This window comes from Gallus gallus, chromosome 20, assembly GCF_016699485.2.
Source record: "Gallus gallus isolate bGalGal1 chromosome 20, bGalGal1.mat.broiler.GRCg7b, whole genome shotgun sequence".
Taxonomy (NCBI): domain Eukaryota; kingdom Metazoa; phylum Chordata; class Aves; order Galliformes; family Phasianidae; genus Gallus; species Gallus gallus.
This window is the reverse complement of record NC_052551.1, coordinates 7156171-7172612: the sequence shown is the minus strand read 5'-3', so window position 1 is coordinate 7172612 and position 16442 is coordinate 7156171. Positions and strand designations below refer to the sequence as shown.

The 16442-nt window shown below is 42.2% G+C and overlaps 1 protein-coding gene across 3 annotated transcripts in view; it reads right to left on the bottom strand.

The window, feature by feature from the left end:
• PHACTR3 (phosphatase and actin regulator 3) overlaps positions 1–16442 on the bottom strand; it is a 96765-nt gene that overhangs the window by 2498 nt on the left and 77825 nt on the right. For all 3 annotated transcript variants that reach the window (XM_004947075.5, XM_001233075.6, XM_046903007.1), the window contains exons 9-12: positions 7156–7211; positions 3109–3170; positions 2176–2316; positions 1141–1217 (exon numbers count right to left, since the gene is read on the bottom strand). In XM_004947075.5, the coding sequence (XP_004947132.2) occupies positions 1141–1217; positions 2176–2316; positions 3109–3170; positions 7156–7211 (336 nt within the window). The remainder of the gene's footprint in view (positions 1–1140; positions 1218–2175; positions 2317–3108; positions 3171–7155; positions 7212–16442) is intronic.

The window sequence follows — 16442 nt, the reverse complement described above, 5'->3', positions numbered from 1 at the left end:
TGGAATTTATATGCTGTTGCTCTGTAGGTGTGTTCTCTTAGCTGAATGCAATTGAAGTCCTGGTCACTTGTAATACTTTAGCAGTAATTGTAAATTGTAAGCCTGTTTGCTCCTAATATCCTGACTAAATTTGAAAATGCATCATTGCAATCTGCTTAAATTTCCCGTGTAGCTCACTTAGGAGAAGGTATTTTTCAATTCTAGTCTTAACTGCACCCCTTAATTTTTTTCCTGTATTCCACTCTGTCAGTGCAATGGTATTTTGCCATACACGTTGAGCCTGAGCTCTATAATGTGAAAAGGGCTCTAAGAGTTGCATGAACAGTCTAGAATTCTATCACCGTAACACTTAGATTAACGTGCATTTTATTATGACTCGTGTATTTACCTAGATGGTCTTCTCATTTCGATTGACCATGCCAAGCTCAATTAAGATCAGATTAACTCTGGTTCAGAAACAAAGATGGAAATGCTGGTGTGCCTTCCGAAAATGAGGCTGTACACCAAGTTCCTACGTACAGTGATGTTAGCAGCAAGAGAATGCTTACAGACATGGCAAAAGTACCCCGTGCTATCAGCAACTCCCAAAATTGTGTTTTAAGAGCAATAAGACTCACTTAACAGACTTAGCAAAAATTGTATGAAATAACTGATTTCTATTTAAAGTTTCCTATAAGCAACAAGGTCTTTTTGCATGGAGCTTAATGGCTTCTCTCACAGTTGCTGTCTCTTGGAAAATTCCAGTGTTTTCATGAATGTTTAGACATACAACCTGTGATAGTGCTGGGATGAGGCAAGAGCAAGACTGGCTAGACACACAGTGGCCCAGCCACTCAGACAGTGCCAAGAGTCCAAGCCAGTTTTCTCTCTTGCTTCTGGTTGACTGCCATTAACTGTGCTTTTCAGGACTGCACTTTCCAGTAGCAATTGGACTGCCGTTCAAGTGACGCAAATCTACAGGCTCAGCCTTCTACACCAAGTCTAGTATGTATTATATATGGGCACTACTCCTCTGCTAATGGGGGAATCAGAGTACAGTTTCCTATACACATTCAGCATGTAAGATCAAAATCTACAGATTCAGGACTCAAAGAGACTGTTTATTAGCAAGCAATGGAAATAAATAGCTGGAGGACTGACCTTGTCAAATGTTTACTTGATGCATGTACCTCCATTTCATTACTTTTGTATTCATTTAGCTCTTTCCGAATTGCTGCCTAGGAATTGAAAATAGAAGAGAGTTAACAAATAATCTTGTACTTATAAGCACTGTAAATTACTAGACTCACAAAGTAGAACATGAGTTTCATTAAGTAGAAAATATAGGTGTTGGGTACAGCAAAGCATACAGTGCCAGTAGAGATGCTGAATATTTAGGTTATACAGATTGCTGATGATTATATGGATTGATAGAGAAGAGCTAACGTAGGAAAAGATAAAATATTTTTCCTTTTCTATGTAAGTCTTCTAAAGCCATTTATTACACTTCTTATTTGGGAAATACTGGAATGAAGAGCAAAGAATTTGATTTCCGCATCTCAGACCAAAGCAGTAAGTAATCTGGCTGTGTATTTGCCATCTTATCCAGTAATTATCCTAGCATCTGCACTTGTTCTATTTGCTGCATCCCTGAAACTTCAAAACTCCTTATTCAGCAACTTCTCTAGCTGGAACTCTTTTGGCTGTATCTCAGGTACTTAAATGTGACAATTAAATTCGCATGTAAATCAGTTATGTGGCAGGTATATTATGGAGCAGAAACAATTGCTTGTTTATGCTCATGAATATCAACCAACTCTGTGAGTATTCACAGGAAACGGGAGAGGAAATATTGCATGTTTCAAAACATAGTGAAGGGCATTTGCATGTTTAAGAAAAAAACTTCCAGTTTGAGGATGAATGGTAATACTGTGTGCTCACTGGAAGTGGTTTTGAGTTGCAGCCTAAAGCATGAAGGAAGACTGTATCCATCTTTCCCTCCCTCCCTGCACCAATGACTAAGCTGACCTCTATAGGACTAAATAAGCATTTTTTTATAAACAGCATACATTGGTGAGTGTGTACAGCATACCAAGTAACCATAACATTTACAGAGGTTAAATGTCCTTGCAGAATCCAATGTAGCTTTTTACACAAGCCAAGTAGAAAGCAATAATATTTTAATGGTGTCAGTACCTTATCGGCTGCTGATAGTCGTGTCCATGGTTTATCTGCTCGTCTGTCATAGTCCTGTGCTTTTGCCACTTCCACATAATCACTGAATCGAATCAGGATTTTTCTGTCTCTTAGTTCATCTACTGTAGGTCTCTGGTTAAGCTGCATTAAAAAGTTTTGTAAAATAGAGCCGATATTAATAACCAACATTTGAAGAAACTGCAACATTTTCTGCTTGCCATCTTAGCTTAGTGTGCATTTATGTGTCTGAATAAAAACACCTTGGAAATTCCATGGGACCATTAAGTCCTTTAGACTATTGTTATGAGAGTAATAATTGTTTGAGTTGAGTTGTGGGCTACAGCACAGTGGCTTTATAATGGAGAAAAGCTGAAAATATTTTGACCTTGAAATGTATAAAATGCATAAATTTAGAATAGGTAAAGGAATCATAATGAATTTGTTACATGTATAATGTAGGGTTTCTCTACTGCATTCAGCAGCATATTGTGCAAGGTTTTCAGGACCAGACCAGTTTGGATATAATAAGTTATTAGCATATTTGGCTTATAGTTCCAAAAGGGTTTCCTGGGAACAGAACAATAACAAAATCTCAGAACACCTTAAAATGCAAAGAGAAATGTATTGTGGGAGCACTTCTGGTGCTCAGCAGGGAGCCAGTCCAGTTCTGCTACACAGAACGAAGTACTGCTTCTATGGCAGCATAGTTGTGAAATACGCTGTGTGCAAGCAAATACTACTATTTTTTCATTTAAAATTCATATGTAAATATTCTATCAATTCTCATAGCTGAGACATGGTAGGTATTCATATACTAGATATCACTATCTCAGGCACTGCTGAGGAGGAAGTATAATGTAATAGTGACCTAAGTGGCTGTTCAGTGTTTTACTAGCTTTCTAAAAGCTAATGGGAGGTACTGCAAGATTTTACCTTTCTTGTCAGTCTTTGTTTGATTTCCCTTCTTTCTTCCTGTTCGGTTTGATCGTTTCGTTCTACAGAGAATATAAAAAGAAAAAGGATGATTTTCTTCATGAGGAAGAACAGCAGTTTCCAAGGCAATCAGAATTATATCACATAAAAATTAGGAGCTGGCTCTTAGCTGTCTGTTTTCTTAGTTCTGTACACCTCTGGTTCTCTCCTAGAAGGTACGGTCACCTCTCTGTGAGGACAAGGTACGGGTGCCAATGACAGCTTCTCCTGAGCTCTGAACTCCAGTTCTGAGATTTAATAAGCCAACAGCAGCCACACCAACTCTCAAATTGTATGAGCTTGAGAAATAAAATCAAAACATTCCATAGTTAATCAACATTTGTTTGTATTCTCCGTATTGCTGGAGCCATTATGTTGCAGTAGATGCTGAAAAGACTTATTGCAGGAGCTTCAGGGAAAGTAATGTTCTGTCCTGTATAACCTTAATTCTCAGGCTACATCTTCAGATGGTCACAGTGGCACAGTAGTTATCTTTGACTCGCGTGCTTTTTATCTGTACCACTGATATTTGAACCTCTTTATCCTCACAAGTTTTCTTTTGTAGCATTCCATTCTAACCTAAGCCAGCCAGCCTTTGTGTGTTGTGCCTATTAGCATTCAAGCCGTGATAACTCCTACACACTGGCTCTAAAAATAGAGTGGAGTGCTGTAACATTGTGTGAAATATATCCTTTGCCTTGGGATACGAGGTAATGGCGTTTCTATTTCTAGCACTATCTGTTACTAAATTGAGGCATGAGCCTGTGACCTGAACAAAGCTGAGGACCTAGGGAAAAGTGTTTAACCACTCTGGGATTCTCCGGTTTATTACACTTCCAGTATTAAAAATCACGTGTGTGCTTTAACATGCCTTAGAAAGACATTAGCAGTGCAGATGAGTTTCCAAAATGATATTTTTAGTAATGATGTATTCTGTATTTTTACGCTCATTAGATTACGGTGAAATGCCAGCATAAGCATCAATGCAGAGTAACAGAGCAGTGCACAGCCACAACTGGCTACAGCAGAAATGTAAATCACATGAATATAAAATATTGTAACAAGCTATATTAAAATTCAGTGGCAAAGCAAGAAAAACACAGAATAGAGCAACCAAAATTAGTGCAGTCTCAGGGACAAGGATCTATTTCAGTGTGAAATGTCTGAAAGGATGTTTTAAAAAGCAGAGTGCATTCTAAGATACAGAAATTTTTGCAAGATGTATCCCTATGCTTAACTACACTTTAATTCACTCGTTTTAGAGTATTATACATTTTCATACCTAGATATTTCTATTAAAAGAGAATAATTTTCTGTGGTATGGTGCCTTTCTACATACCACTGTCAGAGATGCACTGAGAGAATTCCAAAATAAAAACCACAAACAGAAATTTCTGATTGGAAAATTTGTTTACAGATTTGAATATGCAAAACATTACATAGTGACCCTTTTCTGTGATACATTCAGCTGTGCTCAGTGCATATGTCCAAGAAAACGCCAAATGTGAAAACGTGAGAAATAATTCATTTGGAAAATATAAAGCCAGATTAGATAGGAACTGCTAGCAAAGGCAATACAAAATTCAAGCATTATTACAGAGACAAACCAGAGAGGTTTTCCCTATCAGCATCACTCTGCCTACACACAGCTACGCTCATTAGGGAGGGCTGGCTTTATAAATCTCAGTAGAGAGATGGTCCCAATTACAAAGTGACATTTGTAGTACTGCAATTCATGTTTTCTGCTCTGTGAGTTGTTTGGGGAATTCTTAGCACTGCGTAACATTGAAACAATTCCTGGTGTTAAGAATGAACTGGGGATTTGGGAGTGTGATTTAAGAGATGCTGCGTTCTTGAATGTGAGTGTCAGCTTTCTGCTGAGTACAAGAACATGTGTGAACACCTGGGTCTTGATTTTAGTTGTGATGGTAAACCAGCAATGTTTCTATCATTAAAGCAAAGGATGTAGAAGTTCAGCAGAATTGTAAGAAAGCATTGGCTTTACATTTTCCTTAGCAGAGTGTGTTATTAACATCAGAGATGTTAGGAAACTTATGAGTCAACTGTATAAACCCTTAGAAGCTGCAGGATGCTGTAGTGATTCCACTGAACAGTACTTATGTTGCTGCATCTTTGCATGTCAGACCCAGCGGAGGTGTTTAAAAACCACAACAGGACTTTCTATATTCACACTAACAGAAGGAAAGTTTACAAATTTCCACAATCGCTCACAACTGAGCCTAGAGCTGTTGTATGTGTCCAGCCTATGAGATTACTGCTGTCACAGCTCTGCGATGACTTCAGCCCTTGACAGATACTTAACTTTTTATATAATGGAACAGGTAACTGGAATAGAACTGACTGTGATCTCAGACAAATCTGTATAAAGCCTGAGCAACTGAGCTGAAGTCAATGGATTTTGCTTCATGTCGGGAGCTCCTTTAAATGAGATACAAATCTAGACCAGTATGTTTAGCCGGCATTCAGGAAATATCTTTAATTCTGCTTTATCTTCTTTCTGCTTTATCTCTCTCTAAGCTCATTATATGAATGTATTCAAACTTTTATTATTAAAGCTTGTCAGTTTAACCCAGATTAAGGCTGTAACCAGCATTCTTCAAAAAGTAAACATAAAGGAACAGATTTCTTTGGTAAGGATCAGCCCTGCCTTAGGGAACTCAATAAATAAAAAGAAAAATCACCTAAAAACAGTTCTTAGAGGAGTTCTGAGGCACGGACTCTTGAGAATATGGTTCTACATTTCAGAATCTTGCGTCCATGTTTTTGTTCTTATCTCTTGTGTAGCTGACAGGTAAATTTAGGCCAAGATCATCCATTCACATTTTCAAAGAATGCACCCTGTTTCTCACTTAGCTACGCCCATTTGTCAGATGAATCCAATTTAAGCACGCCCAACTTATGCTTTGGAAGAGTACTGAAAATGTACTGTAAGTTGACTGTGGAATCCCTTTGGGTCAAAAGTGAAATGAAATCTACAGTAACTTCAAGAGCAACTGCAGAAGTTTTTCCTTTAAACTAGGAAAGTTCTGAGACATTAAATCTTAGGTAACAAAATGTGAGTAACCCTTTTTTTCTAAATAATTGCAATCACATTGATAATTAGATATGAATTAAATACCAAAGGCTATATTGTTTCTGTGACATATGCTGTATAGACACATTATATATGGCCCTATATAGATGTTTTATTCATGTTTAATGAGAAGCAAACCATGATCACATCATTCTGCTATTGGGATGCTGTGCTGTTTGCTTTTACTTTCAACACTAACTAAACCACTAAAATAACAGAAGCAATATTCTTTTCCTTCTAGCAGGTAGCTTCTCTCATTCTCCCTATCTCAGACCCCATAGCAGAGAGAATTTCAGAGCTCTCTCTCCATCTAGATTAGAGGATTCCCAGTGCATCTATCACCTGTTTGATCCCTTGGCCATAACATCAATCTTTAGGAAAAGTTTTGAGTTTCTGCCCTGTGTTTATTTGAAAGATGCTGAGCAACATTCCTCTGTAGCAGTATTGCTAATAGGCCTGGAATTCTCCCTCAAATAACTGTTAATATCTCAGAATGATAGTTCTCTGACTTGTCTGTGGAAATGTCCTCACCCCTTTGCAGGGATGCTTTGTCCATTCCCCTTTAGCCAAGGCAGTCAAAGTCTTCAAAAATGGTAGTCTGCGTGTCATTGCACTGCGTGACACCTGGATGCTGCTCCCCTCTCAGACATCCATAGCAGTGTATTCACAGTATAAATTATTTCAAAGTTGAAATTTAAGCAAATCCCTCTTTTCTGTGCTAAATTGCATGCCTTTAGCCAATTGTAAATTCTCATTTCTGCAATATTTGAAACCCAGGACATGTTAAACAGGAAAACTTTTAGGTACAGAAAATAATCCCAGTAAATTAATATGTCTTTTAAAAGAAAATGTTTCACAAACGTAATTGCTGGTTTCAGCAAATATATGAAATATTTTAAGAAGGATGTACTCACGTTTAAGTATATTTCTTCTTTCTAGCTCCTCAACAGCAGGTCTTTGGCTGAGTCGCCTGCGGAAAAACACCAAAATCACATTTTGTACCATGCCTGTTCTTTGGAAAGTCTGCAGGATTCCAAGTTCTGCTTTGTGTTTTCCTTATGAGTGTTTATGGGTAGGAGGAGAACACAAAATCCTTCTCCAGGACCGAAGGAGAAAAGAAACAGAAAATCCCAAAGCCAAGATTCTGGTACCAGAAGGCCTTCTTGTATAATTTTTGCCAAATGTCAGCAATGCAGGTAGAAGTTCTCCTCTAGTTTGCACTGCTGTTGGAGGAATGCTTCCTCATAACGTGCATCCTTTTCACCACACTTTCCAGACGGTCAGATGGAAGCAGTGCCCTCCAACGGTTAAATTCACTCTTGAGAGAGAGGGTTAAGGTGGTTTCCAAAGGAGTTTCAGTGATCTTCTGTAGCTGTCACTGCTTCTACCTTTTAATCTCTGTAGCGGCGGGCTTCCTTTTTTTCTAGTAACACCAGTGATGCATTCTGACAAATGCAGACTTGCCAGAAATAAAGCTTTCCTGTGGTTTCCCGACTACACATCTAACAGACCAATCCAGCAGCTCTCCTCCTGCCTGCTAAATAAAATTCGTGTGCGGCTCACTGCCTCATGCTGTCTGAACGGAGTGTCTTGTGCAGTTTCACCTCCCCTTTTTGTAGTGCTGCTTCAGGATTGAGTCTTCAAATCATATGATCAGTGCCATAGCGATTTTATTCTGCATACTAAATGAGATTTCCCCATGAGACACTGCCAATATCTGCAGAGAATCTCAGGTAATTGAACCCCTCCCCTAGGCAGACAGACACACTGCATTTGCATTTGCTAGCGTTCAAGCAATAATCCAGCAAACAGATCAGAAGCAGTTTACGATGCTTCCTGCTCTGTGCTCTGGCAGCATCAGGGATTCTCATCGTCTCCTCTGTGGCAGGTGTTACCAAGCCAGAGACTGAAGTTACAGACAAAGCAATACAGCAGGGACCACACTGCAAACCACGGTTGTGGTAATTATCCCTCAACTGTGCACAGAAAAGAAAGGGATGATGATAAAGTGATGCTATGCCAAGATCTGCATTTTACCAAATATACAGGAAATGCAAAATAAAGAAATAAATGAATAAAATTGAGGGAACTGCTAACGAGCAAGTGCCTAACTCTAATTTCTCCTTGTTTCCTGAGCCTGACCAAATACATCTTTGAATTCAGCTCTGTGTTCATATGCTATAAGACCAAGAGCACAAAATAGGAACGCCACTCCTTATCCTTTTCTAATTCCCCTGCAATCACTGCAAAGGCCAAATTCTGTCCTCATCTTTAGCAACAGGAATGCATCACAACTATACCAGGCTTACACCAGCAGAAAACTTACATGGTGAGCTGTTGTACTTGCAGACACCTGCAACCTAATGCTCATTCTTCCCACCTCACCTCAGACTTTTCTCTAGGTCCCTGGATTTCTCTTCAGAGTAATGAGCTGGATATTCCAGCACTGGAATCTGCAATAATCCAAACTGAAACAGAAATGATGCTGGAATGCTCCACTGAAGGATTTAAAAGTGTATCTTTAATCTGTTACCCCTTCACTCCTCCCTCATTTTCCCTAATGCCTCAGAAATTATGCAGCTCTGGCTAGGTCTGTTTGGAGGAGATCAGTGTGCATTTTATACTATAACTCAGGGAAGAGTGACTTACTCACATGCTGGTCACATGCCTGCCTATCAAGCTATTCCTAATTACAGCCCTTCCATGCATGATCTGCAGATTCTCCCAGAATCTTTCATCAGATTTCTGAGACCCCCTTTAAATTGGGGGATTAAAACCCTAATGGAGAATGATTAAAGCACGAGAAGTATGAGAATAGATATGTAAGTGAATCATAGAATCATATCATAGAATCATCAAGGTTGGAAAAGACCCACAGGATCACCCAGTCCAACCAATGCTCTATATATCTGTACATATATTCTTATTGTTACCGTATTTATGTTGGTTCATTATTAAAAAACCTATTTCCTTCTTGACTTTGATGAATACATGGTGGGTGCCCAGAGATAACCTTATTTCTGTGCACAGCTTCAGCTTTACCCCCAAGGAAAGGAAAAGATGCAGATATAAACAGACAGAAATACATGCACACACCAAAAGGTATTGCATTTTTGTGTGCATTTTTCAGAGATGCAAACGGCACTTTCAAACTTCTATCACAGCCACAAAGCCAGGAATGGACTTTTCCATCAGGGGAGGTGGGGATGGGGTGAAAACACAGCTGAAGTCATGACGTAATAACAAGGAGGCAACACTGCTGACATCTGTTTCCACTGAGGTGCAAGGGCTTCTTGTATCTACCTGTTACATCAATGTTTCTGTTCAGAAGCTGCCTCCAGCTGCTGTAAACCCCCTTCCATCTGCTTTACCTGCCACGAGCGCTGCACTGCAGCCAGCCCCGGCTGGTTCCCACACAAAACTCAGGGAGGTGATGAAGGAAAAGGGCCGTGGATCCTGCACAAGGGGCTGCTGACTGTGCTCAGGGGAAGCAGCTGTGAGCACAACTCAGGTGAGGGCCAGGGGGACCGCTTCAATATTTACTTCGCTGCGCTGGAGTACAACAGGCACTGTGTGGCCCACTGTGCTCTCCTCTCTTCCATGTGCTGTGCTGCATTTTGGTTTTAATGTTATTTATTTCTCCAAAGTTGTTAAAAAGCAAAATTCCACCACTTTGCAATGTCCCCTTTGCAGTGAGCTCAGGGCCCCCCCTCGGGCAGAGGCCGCGCTGCCATGTTGGAAGCGCCACCACACAGTGGGCGGCCCGGCCCTGGGAAATGGCGTCCTGCTCTCCTCTTCCCTTCATTTGAGAGCAGGCCGTAAGGCAGGTGCTGTGAGTGACTGACTCCAGAGAGGGGATGCTCAGATCTCTTATGTTTAAAAAAAGGGAAACTGACAGTATTATGGTTACTGGAAGTCTTTGTACTGCAGCTGGTGTGTGATCCCAGAGGATGAAGCAGGCACAGGACACAAAGGAGCCTTCACAAAGGCTAAGTACTGAACTCCCAGTGGACTCTACACCATATCCCCCAGCTTTGCACAGAAAGAATGCTGAAGCACAGAGCCACAGGCCATTTCAAAGCACAGTGCTGATTTGTTTCCTGGGAGTTTAGTAAAGCACCTGCACCTGGGGGTGGGCGGCTGCAGGGCTCCTGCCCTCCCCCAGCCTGGCCCTATGCTGCCCCTCAGCCCTATGAGTAGGAGCAGTGCAGAAGTCTGAAGGGAACCTCCGGCGTGGATGTGAGACAGGCACAGATGAAGATGGGTGAGTCCTGTGCTTTTTCTATTTCTGTCATGTTTTCATTTGGGGAACTTTGACCCTGGTGAGGCTTGGCCCACCTCTATGAGGTGACTGCAGACTGCTGAGAGCTCTAATGTAGCATACTGCCTCTATCACTTCATAGTAGTGCTTTCTTTCCAAGTGAATTAAGCTTAGGTATGTATTTTCTGGTACTGAAAAAAGCTTCTAGTTAATAGTGCTATATTCTTGGGACACAGTAAGGTCTGGGTTTGGCATTTTTCTGAATTGTCTGCTGAGGCACAAGTGTTTCCTCTGGGCAGCTCCACACAGATAGCCATTTCTGCAGCTTGAGGGTTCTCAAGTAGCTTGCAGGCAAGTTCTGTCTCTGTCCAGTCTGCACACACTGTAAGAGTCTGTTATGGATATTGTCATGTTTTGCATTAGCTCTAGGAATTTGCTTCCCCTCCCCTAATTTACACAAAAACGCGCCAAGAGCTGAAGGAAGCAGAGCTGAATCCTCAGTGCCTCATCTGAGGTGGCTGCAGCTGCCTCAGAGAAAGCACGCAGGGCTGGAGGCACTGATGTTGCTTCTCTGTGAATGGTGTTTGTGGTTCAGAGTTTGCAGTGTGTATGTCAGTGATGCTACAAATCTGGGTAGAGATCAAAAGGTTGAATCAAAGGATTCAAAATCTGAATGTTTTCTCCTAATGAATGATAGAGTAGTTGCCATAAGTCTGGGGGCTGTGTGTGACCAGCCCTTTGAGCTGAGAAGAGTGACAAAGCTTATGTGTTACTGTTGCTCTGTGCATATTGTTGCATATGCGTACTCCCATGTCCTGTGCAGTGCATCTCCTGGGTGATAGAAGCAGCTCTGTCAGCTGTGCCTAGCTCTGAGTGCAGCCTGCAGGTGTGTCCACGTGTGCTCCTGCTGTCAGAGCACCTCGGGTGCTGAGAGTCTGCATGTGGCCTCAGCATATTTGTTTCCCCCATACAGCATGCACATGGGAATGCTATGAGGTTCATGGGTGCTCTGTGCTGGCACTGAGAGGGGCAATAAATCTATGCATGTCTGGCTGTTTCCCTTGACGCACATGTGTGGTGCACAGCTGTGGCAAATAGGCTGTCTGGGGAGATAACGAGCCCGGCCTGCTGACCTGAGGGGTGGGGAAGTCTCCCTTGGCAGGTCTGCTGCAGTGGGCTGCAGCCCTCCTCTGCAGGAGCCTGATTTGAGGTCCCTCTATGTAACATGTCAGACACGTGCATGGGTACGGATGCTGGACTTGGCTTCCAGGGGGAAACCACTAATTGCTCATCCCCTCCAGAGTAAGGTCACATGTTCCTGAGCCCAATGACTCTCACACGTGTCTGTGAATGATGATCAATATTTACTTCGCACAGTCAGATTCTCCTTCGCATACAGAGAAGCCGATGTCTTAGCACCAGCATTACACAAGGTTGATGATATTGGAGAGTTACAGGTGACTGAATCCTCAGCAGTCTGAGGACTTGCGTATCACTTGGATCCAAGGGTCTGCTATCAGATGGGCAATGCATCAATTTATCTTACAAGCAGCAGAGTGCCAAGTTCTCTGTCCTCATAGTTAACCTTAGCAATATCTTTTGTCTGTTGTGGGAACTGCAGCTCAGCAAAGCCACAGCTCAGCAAAGCCACAGTGAGGTGTGTCACAAGTGCATTTGCAGATATGGGTGCAGAACAGCTGAGGAGAGACAAATAGGGAACAGCTACGGCCCACCCATGTGTGCATGGGGCTGTGCTCAGACCCAGTCCACCCTTCCCAGCTTCTCTTGCCTGTTTGTGGAGTCTCAGCTGTCCACAGACCCTTGTAAATATGTAGCAGAATGGACTCCAAGAAGCTCGTGTTGTTGGGGTTTCTTATCTGTCCCCCAAATGTGCTTCTTTGTTTCGCAAATGTATTTCTGCATAGTGTATATGTTTATGATTTAATTGTCGTAAAACTGAATTTCTTTCATCTTCATAGCTGAAGCCAAAACACGCACTTTGCAATCCTTTTTCTGCTTGTCCTTAGTTAGGGCCACATGCATCTGATAATCTCCAGCAGAGCAGGGGGAGGGTGGGCTCACACGTGCATTTGCCCGTGGACTCCGCACTAACAAGCACACAATCAATCCAGCCGCCAGTAAGTGAGCTGTGGCCAGCAGCAATCACGTTGATTGTCTCTTGTGGCAGGTAGTTCTGCAGAAAGAGTCGTGAGGTTTTGCAAGGGGTGGTGGGGAGGATCCCTCTCACAGCAGAGCCCAGCCGGGAAATGGGCACAGGGAGGAGAAATGGGAGTGCCTGTGCCGTCTGCTCGTGGAGCTACCTGTGCCTGCTTCCCATCAGGGAAGAGATTCTGTCTCTTAAATTGGCATCTCTATTATCAGAACATCATGTTCAATTCAACGAGAAATTTATTTTCATCCTTCCCATAAGTGGCTGTGAGAAGAATGTGTGCCAGGGCTTTGAATCACCCACGCGCTGAGCGGTGGCAGTGCAGTGCTGCCTGCAGAGTACAATTATGGGTAGTAGTAAATCCTTGGTAGGAGGGGCTTTGCCTTTTACAGACTTTGTTCTGTACAAAATTAGAAGGCAGGCAGCAAAACACAAACTTGTTTCACTCCCAAGGCAATTTTGGAGCACATACAAAGTGGTAGCTGAGTGTCGTGCCAGCACTTCCTGTAACAGTAGTTGCTATTCTCTGACAGTGGGAGGCTGAAGAATATGAAAATGGGGACTTGGTATGATCAGTTCAGCAGGTTGCATGCCAAAGCTTTACTGCTTTAAAATTGCTTGATATTTGTGTCCATTTTGCCTATTTTTGCCCCAAGCTATTTTTTACATTAAAAAAAAAAAAAAATTGCTTTTAGTTACCCAGAAGAAGATGCTGGATAAATGTAATGGCCATGTATTTTGCCTTAATTATGCATCTTATTCATTTATTTGGCTTTCAGTTCTGTTTGGATTTTCAAGGCTGCAAATCAGCAAAAGTTCAGTTAATTATGCTGGCCCTCATCTCTCAGCCAATTACAGTTGTCCATCATTATAGTTTCTATGATAATCAGACTGTGCTGAGTAGTTTAGATTTCAGTGGGAATGAAAACTACATACTTTCCTGGCATGACCCTTGTATTGTGATCCTGGTAATGCCCCAAAGGACCCGCATCCTTGTGACAGCCTTACTATTGCACAGTGCTGCTTAGTGATGAGCACAGAGCCACCACCTAATTATGTGAGAGGATTCTGATGGAGAAGCCTATACAGTAATCGCTGTTTTCACTGCCTGTGAAAGTCCTGCAGCATTTGACCTTTGGTTGCATACTTGTTTGTTTCTGGAGGTGTGAGGAAGAAAGGCCGCACACAGAGCCAGTCTTATGGCTCAAAGGCCTGCTGCAATGTCAGGTGGAGAGGCTGAGCCTCCTTCCATCATCTTCTGGAAGCTTTCGCTTTAGTACCTCTCTCAGTCTTCACTTGAGGACTCTTGGAGGATGTTGTGCTATGTTCCAGGGCTGATATAAGAGTTTCAATTTTAAACTCGGCTATTACTTAATAAATAACATGGCTTAGTTCTGTTGTGAATACAATATTTCAGAGCAGGGACTTCTCCCTCTCCCTTCCACCTGCTTTTCCCCACTCTGTGGTCTAAGGGAGCTGCTAGATAGTGGTTCTGTCCTGTTTGTAACACAATTACAGCATTTAGTCATTAAGGTGATGAAATTACAACTGGTTATTCAGCTGAAGACACGCTGTGAGGCTGTAGTTAGAGCACTTCTTTTCATAGCAATGTCATTGTGAGCCACACCACCACTCACTGCTGCATCTCCTTCGCCGTGCAGCTGGACAAGGAAAAGGTTTGGGGAATACATTCAAGCTAAAAATAGCTCAGCAAGAAAAACTGCTGAAAGAACATATTCTTCAAATCACAGCTCGAGTGGTGCAGACTCCCACCGCAACTCTGTGCTGGAGGCTGATGAGGGCTCAAGGGTGTGTATACTAAAATATATGCTGAAGGGTCTTCTGACTGAAACCATTTATTGGTTATGAGCTAGGTCACGTTGTGCAGGTCACTGGAAAAAGTGAATAGTGTTTCATTGCAAAGCAATAGATCTCTGATTTTCTTTTTTTCTTAAGGAGTAAAACTCTGGAGCCCTGTGTTCCCACAGAAAACCAAGGTGAATATTACATATCTCAGACAGGCAAATTGAGAACATTGTGGGTTGGATACTTGAGGACAAGCAAACAAAAGGAATTATATAAATCCCAAAGGATTCTCTCTATCCCATTATGTGTCTCTTACTATTTATATTATCTTAAATAAAGACATCTACCATGGCCAAAGTGATACTAAAGTCAACTGTGATAGTAACTGCGTGTGCAACAGTGGGGAGCCTGCAAACTGTTCTCTAGTAAGCCAGAAGCAAATCTTAGCCCTGCAGTAGGGCCCACTGTTTTACTAAGACCTTCTAATATTCCTAGTGGGACGCAGTTATGTACTCCTGGGTGCTTGCTGGGTAATTATATGTTTTAAAACATATTTTTTCCCTTCCTCTTTCACTTCACTGTGTAAACACTGCCTAATACAATGCCTGGGCTTTAAGTCCTCTAGAGAGAATGAGGCTGGATTGCCAGCCATCCCTGAGCCCTGCAAGAGAGGAGGTGTCTGTAGGCTCACGACTTTTCATCCTGCACAGCCAGGAATGCAATTTCAGCCACTACAGTCAGAGGGAACAGTGACAGGAGGCCAAAATGTCAGAAGACACATCAGTTTGAGCTGTAGTACAGGCTGCATTTCAGAACTCATCAAATAGGGATACTGCACATGGATGGAAGTGTTCCAAAATGTTGTGAATTCACCTGGGATGCTCCCTGTTAAAAAGATCCTGCATTGCTGTCCACTTAACATACAAACAGTTACTCCTATAAACAGATGCCACTGCAATGTACTGCTGGGATTTGGGTCACTGGAAGGAACCACAGCTGGATTTGCAGAGAGCAGATAGAAATGCTGGTGGGTGTCACTATATGTGAATTCTTATCCACATCTTCATTTAATGCAAAATAGTTTGAGAATAGCCATTCTTGCCATGGATAAAAGCGGTTGAGAATTTCCCCCTGCAATGTGAGCTCTGCAGAATCTACTTCTCTGCTCCCAGTAACCTGTGTTTATATATAAAGGGACCCTTTGGCAATCTGCAAAGGCAGTGAAGTAACAGATAAAGATCTGCAGTATATTGGCCTTTGCAAGGTGCTGCTTAAAGCAACAGCAAGAATTTTCTCCAGAGCTGTTCCTTTCGATCTCTGAGGGCCTACTAACCCAGCAGCTTGGAATGGACAGGGCATGCCACTGTGCTTTGCAAACTGGTTGTAATGTCAGGCTTCACGCCAGGGGATAGCTTTCTTAATCAGTGAAGTAAATCAAGGAAACCACAGTGCTGTCTTGGCTATGTCTAATCCCTAAAGAAAAAAAAACAAAGTGACAGTGATCCCTAAAACTGCAAATGCTCCTGGGATAGACAGACCCTGCTGGGACCGCGTCTGTGGCTGCACACCTGCTGTCAAATGGTACGGATCCCGCTGGAAACGCTCTCCCTGGCAACGCAAACCCTTCCTCATTCTCTCCTGTCATTCACCCACGCAGCATCTCCAAACGGTTGGGATATCCCTGCCTCCAGATAGCATATCACCATCTGTTGTACTGTTTGCTGTTTCTGTCGTACATGCTATTGTTAGCGCAGCGTTTTCCAGCTCAGAGCGAGACCTGTCCTGCTATCATTAGCCAAAGCTGGGCTGAGCCCTGCAGCCTTTGCTCATAGAATGCTTAGAATCTGTTTCTTCACTGCACTGAATTTTTTTTTTTCAATTTTACTTTAATCTTTTTTTTTTTCCAAAAAAAATCTCTGCTCAGGTTATCCATTCATTTTCAGTACTTTTGAAATAGAAGTTCC